At 30.9% G+C, this 8,432-nt stretch overlaps 1 protein-coding gene across 1 annotated transcript; it reads left to right on the top strand.

The window, feature by feature from the left end:
* The first annotated feature begins 3,029 nt into the window (after window positions 1-3,029).
* LOC143064223 (uncharacterized) lies at window positions 3,030-7,908 on the top strand. The gene is made up of 2 exons (XM_076236887.1): window positions 3,030-3,282; window positions 7,582-7,908. The coding sequence occupies exons 1-2, from the start codon at window positions 3,162-3,164 to the stop codon at window positions 7,824-7,826; spliced, it is 366 nt and encodes a 121-aa protein (XP_076093002.1). The 5' UTR covers window positions 3,030-3,161; the 3' UTR covers window positions 7,827-7,908.
* The last annotated feature ends 524 nt before the right edge of the window (window positions 7,909-8,432 follow it).

Consider the following 8,432-nt stretch of genomic DNA (forward strand, 5'->3'; position numbering starts at 1 on the left):
CTTATTTTTGCGATACTCACCCAGTCACATTATTCGCATTACTAAAAACCTCTCGATAATTTCTGAATTACAGTAATAAAATTAATTGCCTTTGAATGATGACTCATATAAAAATAAGAAGATGTGGTATGGTAAATGAGTGACTAAATATCCACCAGAGTTCAATGAAGTGGATGCAAGAAATTAAAGGCCAATGATGGGCTGGCCTTCAATAATGAGAAAACACTTCCAAATATAGGTCAGCCAATAAAGATCCCAACATGAAAAGATTTAAACAATCCAATTTAGTTCAACATGTTCAAAGTCAACAACAATCAACCTTACCATAATATAGGACAGTGGTTTAAATAACACAACATATGTCATGAACATTCTATAACAACTTATTGCAAGTGGCTCAACTTTAAATATCACTGCAAGGCACTAAAATACTAAACAACGGATAATAAATCTTGGACACAAAGCACTAAACATGCTAAATAAGAGAACTCATAAGTAAGAATATCAAATGAAAGTTTCTCAAAATTTTCATTAAAACATGATAAAATAAGCTTATCTATATTGCTGTTTTTTTCTCAATTTATAACATTTTTTTTTAATTTTGTGTATTTATAGGTCAGATATCGGTTTTTATGATCATCAACCTGCAGGTCTATACTGAAGAGGACACTTAATTGTTAATAGTTTTCTACATAATTGGATTAATTAATGTGAAATGAACTGTGTGTTTTTCTGGAAAAAGAAAAAGAAAAAATTCTACAAAATTGCTATAAACAAAATGGAGTACTATCAAAGATGCACTAGAACACAATTGTGTAAAATGTAACAACCTACATATTCACTGATGGATTATGGAGAAATTAAGAAAAAAAATAGTATCTTTGTCATGTTTGTTGTTGAAATAAACACCTGCTTTATCCATTCATGTACATGGCTCCATCATATCAAATATACCATGTATACAGAGAAGATGTTTGAAGAACAAGTTGCCAAAATTTATTCAACCAATTGAAGGAAGATGTCTTGTGGATGAAACTATTTATGCACTGAACTGTTATTTAGGGGGTCGATTAATTGTACACAGCAGCTGAAACAAAAGACAAGTTAATTTAATATGGAAAGTGTTTTTTTTTATTTAATATGCAAATATGAGCATAATATTAATAACATCACAAATGGTATGATATTCATAGCGTTTTGCTTATTATTGTATTGTCTTAAACATGTTAAACAGTCAGCCTTTTGTTTTTGTATGTTTAATACTCACCATGAAAATTTGTATTAAAGTTTTAGTTATCTTTTGTATCAATAATTCAGTCTAGGAAAAAATTATATTTATACTGTTTGTACTGTTATGAAATTTCCATAGAGGAAAAATAGCGGAAAACATTTCCTTAAGGGAAATTTGATGTTCAGAAATTTCCTTATAGGAAATTTGTTGTCTTGAATTTTTCCCTCAAGGAAAAGTGTTTGTCAAAAATTTCCTCACAGGAAAAAGTATTTCCTCCAAGGAAAATTTGAAGCTACAAATTTCCTCACAGGAAAAAGTATTTCCTCAAAGGAAAATTTGAAACCGCAAATTTCCTCAAAAGAAAATTTGAAGATGCAAATTTCCTTAAAGGAAAAAGAATTTCCTCAAAGGAAATAGAATTTCCTCAAAGGAAATATTTATGCAGCAATTTCCCTAAGGGAAATCTTTTTCCCTTGAGGAAAAAACAATTTCCCTTGAGGAAAAATCTTTTTCCTGTAGGGAAATTTGATTTCCCTTGAGGAAAAGTACTTTTCCTCTGAGGAAATTGTTGAAAAAAGGGGCATAACTTTTTCAACAGTGGTGCTAGAGCCAAAAAAATTTAGGACAAATATCAGGGAACCAATACCAACCAAGTTATCAACTTCATTTTGACTTAAGGATGTTTGCTCCTCTACTTTTTGAATTTTTACCAGATTTTCGGAATCCTCTGGTTTTATCCAAGTATTAACATTAAAATATTTTGCCCACTAACCCCTACTTTTCTTTTCATATTTTTATTACGTATTGTTTAAAAAGCCATATTTCAAAATCTTATGATATCCTTGTTATTTTTTCATAGTTTTTTAAACAAAAAAGGTGCCAATGTTAAGTGAAAGAAAAATCTAGAGAGAATTATTTCCCGCCAAATTTTCAACGGCTTATATCTCGAAAACAAGCACACTGACCCTCCATTTTTTTCTGCTTTTTTAGTTTCTTTATTTATATATCATCAATTCATAATAGTCTTTTAAAAAGCTTGTTATTTTTTAACAGAGTAGCGAACATCCTTAACTCCAAAATTTAAGGTGACAACTTTTGCACTCAGCGGAATTGCAAACTTGTCCCGGAGACTGTTTAAAATTTTTAAAAAATACAAGACTTAACAAAGGCCAGAGGCTCCCGACTTGGGACAGGCGCAAAAATGCGGCGGGGTTAAACAAGTGGATGCAAATCATATTATATGATGATGAATATATCATCTGAATCTTATTGATTTCATTAATTTAAAACGATATTAAGGTAATACGATTTCTCTCTAAAAGTAACTATGTAGAATTTACTTTTTATTATATGTCTATAATTATGCTCTAGCAATTTCCTTTTGGATATCGATATAATTTGAATTATTCTTACAGTAACTCTGAAAACAAAGTTTGTTCTTTTTCGAAATTGATGCAGAATAATGCTTCTAATAATAATGATAATTACACCTTCAAATACTACAACAAACCCTGCATTGAATGATCACCAGAGATATGTCTGATCGAGTGGGACTATATAGTCATAGATAAATTCAAGGTATGATGTACTTTCCCTTTTTTTTATTATCATATTATTATTAGTGCCATTCATACATTAGCGTGCTATAGTGGAAAAATAATAATTGATATACATTTACCAAGGCTAATATATACTAGAATTATGATACATAAGTGATTTATTTTATTTTTTTCCGTGTGCAGGTGTGCTCCACAACGGATGAAAATACAAATAAAAAAGTCAGAAATCTTTTGAAAAGAAGGTATAAAACGTATCGACTTCCTGTCAAGAAAAACGTAAACACGAATAATAAATTTGGCCCAAGTTTTTCATTTAATAACAGAACAGACTATCTAACCACGTCAACTGAATTAAAAAATACACGACTGAGATGCACAAAAACAAACCATTACCTGAACGACCTAAACCACCGTCCTTTAAAGAAATAATCGAAGATGTAGATTGTGCTCCAAATGACGACGTGGTCTTCTCTCCATATTTCTCTTCTGATGGTAACTATTTAACTGATCTTTTATAATATGATACGTGTTATATACAGTGCTGGTAACTCATTCCATAAATCGACATCTTATTCTAATTACATTTCCATGTGTAGTAAAGCAGGTGCTCTTTTTTCACGGTCTGTATGGGGAGAATCTGGGTATAATCTATGATAAACTATACCCATTATCATGAGTATTCTCTGTACTTTGTATATATTTCAGCACCCCCAGCACCCCATTATTCCATATCCTTTCTTTTTTCTCTAAATTTCTATTTTTTTTGTTCGATTTTTCTGAATAATTGACCCATCTTTTCTGTAAACCCCATCTACATGATCTAGTCCCTCTTTCATGAACAAGTACAGTGCAAAATCTCCCTCCATCATTGTTTATATATACATTGTATGAACTACATTTGTTGCAATAATATTTAAATTGAGAATGGAAAAGGGGAATGTGCCAAAGAGACAACAACAGATGGTCACCAACAGGTCTTCAAAGCAACGAGAAATTCTTGCACCCGGAGGCGTCCTTCAGCTGGCCCCTAAACAAATATATACTGGTTCAGTGATAATGAACACCATACTAAACTCCAAATTGTACACAAGAAACTAAAAGTTAAAATAATACAAGACTAACAAAGGCTAGAGGCTCCTGACTTAGGACAGGCGCAAAAATGCGGCGGGGTTAAATATTGCATGGATAAGAACAAGAACACATTAGATAAAAACAATATGCTAATGTATTAAACAGGTTGGGAACACACCCTCTATATGGTGTTTATACCTTTATAGACGGATAATATTTCTATAGAAGGATAAAATTATCCCTCTAAATAGAGGGGTATTTTTGTTTAAACTGGATTTAAAGCAAAATATGGCATATTGGCATTCTCTACTTATTATGGTAGTAACCTGCAACAGTTGGTGCACCAACTGATGTACTTGCTATAGCTTAAAGGGAAACTTCGCAAAAAAATCAAAAATTGATATAATGTCCATTCTATATAGAAATGCTCAAATTTATAGATATTAAAGTTTTATTCCGCTAGATAAGAGATCACCATCGATTTTAAATTTAGAGTATCAATTCTCTGCGTTCCGCCATTTTGTCGTCTTCCCCGATGAAAAATCACGATATGTCTATAAACCACAAAGGACCAAAACTACAGTAACCGATGTAGTCGTAATTGCGTGTCGATATCTTGTCAATCGTACGGTTGTTTTATCTGACAAACTAACTTGATAAGGAAAATGTTCTTATTTTTTTTAAATAACCACAGTCTGTTATTTTTAAACTGTTAATATTGGAATCAGTTAAAAAGTCAAAGTTTAAATCATAAATAAGTGTTCCGTGACAACTGTTTTCGAAAATCTAATTCGTTTATAATTCTTTAGAGTAATAAATATTCAAATAAATTCGGATCTTCCCTATCTGATCACCAGCATGACTAAAGGTATTACTCCCAAAGGTATTGTGAGGGGTGTGAGGTGACACGTCCAGGTATTCAAGCGATTTCCTGTCGGGCTTGCAAGTTCATGCATCGTTTCACTTCTGTAGGTATTGATCAGTGTACACGGCCGATAACTTATAACTCTTCATGTGTATAATATACATCTCTGTCTTGCGTGTCCGAAAGTGATATAATATACTAGTCATTACTAAACTCATACGCTTATTTATAAATAACATTACTGGTGTAAAGAATATTATTTATAAAAATATAAATAATACCAAAAAAAAAAAAGATTTGATAAAATAAAAATCTATTTACATTTTTTTTTCCAAGGTTTAATTTGGGAAAATGTAATATATACTCGTTGTCAATAATAAAGGACAGATTGGAACATACCAGAAATATTGATTTAAAAAAAATGTACGCACTTGTCGACGATTCATTTCTACGCCTGGATAGAAAGTTACGGAGCTATATCAGAGGCGGATTTAGAGGGCCCCCCCTTTTTTGGAAAAAAATTAGTTGCTTATATAGGGAATCATTGAAGCGTGACTGGAGCGGGCCCCCTCTTAGGTCAGTCAGTGGGCCCCCACTTATGAAAATTTCTGGATCCGCCCCTGTATATCGCAATTTAAAATATATACATGTATACATTGAACATAAGAAAGAAACATACATTTTCTGTAAATTGGGGTAACAGTTTTGTAAATAGACTAGTCCACGAATGTCAACAGTATGTAATCATCGAATTCGATAGACTATTGTATACCAAAAGAAGAAGAAGAAGAAGAAGTAGAGGACCAATTTGATTTAAATACAGGTCGATATAATAACTTGCTTCGGTTCAGCGAAGTTATGAAAATGTATATATATCAATTAGATCGTTCTCCAATAATGGAAGAAATTCAACATCATCACAATTGTTCCGACATTCATGTAAAACATATGCAACTGGACGTACACTAATAAACCCCAAGGGGTGTGAATATTTTCTAGGAAAACTTTTGAGTTTCAAATTGATTTCGGGAATTATTTTCTTTCTTGATATTCAATGACAGCAATTTAAAGAATAAACTACTTGTCCGCTTTAGGGGTATTCTTGCCAGTTGAACAGACTTATAATTACATTCAAAAATAGGGAAATTAAGATGACATTAAATTCGTTGTCTTTTTTTTTTAAACATCGTTGGTCAAATAGCTAAAGTATTATTCGTTGTGAGAAGAAGACTATTTTAATATAAGGACGCTCCCGATTATGAATAAATTTGGTTGACGTTTTTCACACTTGAAAAGAAATTATATTCGTAATTTTTCGATTCCATTCCAAGAGGATCCTTAAATTTCCTGTCAATTTTTTAAAACATCTTTTTTTTCAAATAGCTGAAGTATTCATGCATGCGTTGTGAGATTAAAAATATTTTGATGAGAACATTAATTCCTAAATAGGTAAATAAAGATCGCTTTGGATGGACTAAATTATATAATTGCAATCTGTTTGAAATATTAAAGGTTGGCGATTTTAATTTAAAAAGGTACAATATTTAGTTCATACACTCGTGTTTAGAAGGCTATTTTTATTTATAAATTTATTCAATTAAAATAATTCAGTATTTTATCGTTACAAAACTAATCAGAAGTCATAATTCATTTAAAAGTGAGCTTAATGCAAAATAGTATACAACAGCTATCCAGTTATTGTGCGACCTTATTTCTCCCGTAAATTCATTTTAATTCTTTTTCTTACATTTCTGTGTCTATAACTATAACTGACTCCCGTATATCATTCATACGAAATGTTGTTCACACCTGAAATGCTGAACCGTGACGCCTAGGTGTCACTGAATGAAGATCAAAAGATTAGAATTACATAATGCTAATCTTTTAATTACCTTGAGTTTAACTACGCATTCAACATTCACTAAGTGTCACAAATTAATACACATTTAATTTCCACAGTACAAGCAAATGAAAATGTTTTCTGAAATGAAGCAAAAAGTTCAGAATACAAACATGTATTTTTTAATACACTATCGATCGTGTCAGTTTCATATGTTTGTTTAAAGTATTTGAAGAAAAAAAATCATAAAAATGTTCTATTGTATTATTTACTTTAATTACTAGAATTCGTATAAAAAATCCACACATGAATCCTACAATCTAATTTAAAAAGTTGCATGGCTATCACTTACTTTTCTTGGGTTAATAGCTACACCAAAAGTCGTCGATGCGCTTTAAATAGCGTTATTAGATGGTTAACGAACAAGACTTAAATGAGATTAATTTCACTCCCGGCATGCTCAAAGACTTAAACTACGTCACATAAGTCAGGAAGTTTGATAAAATGAAATTAATAATTACCAATTTTCTCCTTTATTACTTTTCATATCGAAATAAAACTTGGTGAATATGTTTTTTATGGTATTATGATTGAATATAATAAGATGAAAAGTGAAAAATCGCGAATTATCCCTTTAAGATAGGTATACAATGGATTGCAAGTTCTGTCACTTTAGCAGGAAACTGGGTATCCCAAATTGTAGTAAAGTACAATTATTGATGCATACAATGCTTTAGATTAAACCAATATATCTAGAAAATGCCAATCTGCCCTATTTTGTTTTTAATCCAGTCTAAACAAAAATACCCATCTACAGAGAACATAAAAAACATAACATTTAGAAAAAAAAATGTCCTCCAGTCTATTCCCAAAGCATAAGTGATGCATTGGTTTGGATTTTTAATTGACATCTATAATATTTTGCTATTGCTACTGTTATATTTGAAAATAAAAGTGTATATCTCTTACATGTGAAGTGTACAGTACATTGCATTTTTTTAAAATGTTTTTTTAGATATTAAAGAAAAGTCTACAGCTTTAGAAGAATCCTATTTGGAAACATCTGAGTTGAATATTGAGAATGAAAGCCCACAGGATGAAGCATATAATCAGGCAGTTGAGTTTATAAAACTTACGAAGAAGTTAGAAAATGCACCAACATTACTTGATGAACAGTTCAGAAGACTACAAGAACTTAAGTCAGAAGTTTCAAAATCTATAAACAAACTTAAAGAATCATCAGAGGCATTGCAGTCTTAGCAGCATACAATGTGGATGATTGCTAAAATACTTTAAAATTGTGATAGTGTTCATTAGAAATATTTATAAATATGAAAAGTGGTGAATGTTGTTAGTTTTAATATTTTTTTCTGATGTCTAAGTTATGATGTATTATGAAATTAAAAGGTTTATATATAATAGGGATGTACAACTTAAATTGAATGGTTACTGTGAATTAAGCAAAAGGTCTCGAACAGCATACCACAATGTACAAATGAAATAAAATTAGACTGAAAATCAACCATACGTTTAGCTCTAAACAATGATGAACCACCATGTTATTAAATACAAAAAAGTTGATTGATTGGTTTCTAAGATGTCTAATGTTCATCAATGAATGTAACATGTGTATACAGGATGATAACATTATTACGTAATATAAAGATACCATGCTTTGAATTAAATTAACATGCTTAGTTGGAATTTTATAGTGCTAGCTTCAATGGTAATTACAGTCCACAGGACAACATTTCATCTGAATAGGACACATTTTTCTGTCTTTGTGGCAACCAGACTTTCAATCTTACATACTGAATGCTTGATGGAGAAATAGTAAATACCAGATTTTTGGAAAATGACGCTTTC

The sequence above is a fragment of the Mytilus galloprovincialis genome, chromosome 2, assembly GCF_965363235.1.
Source record: "Mytilus galloprovincialis chromosome 2, xbMytGall1.hap1.1, whole genome shotgun sequence".
NCBI classification, from domain to species: Eukaryota; Metazoa; Mollusca; class Bivalvia; order Mytilida; family Mytilidae; genus Mytilus; species Mytilus galloprovincialis.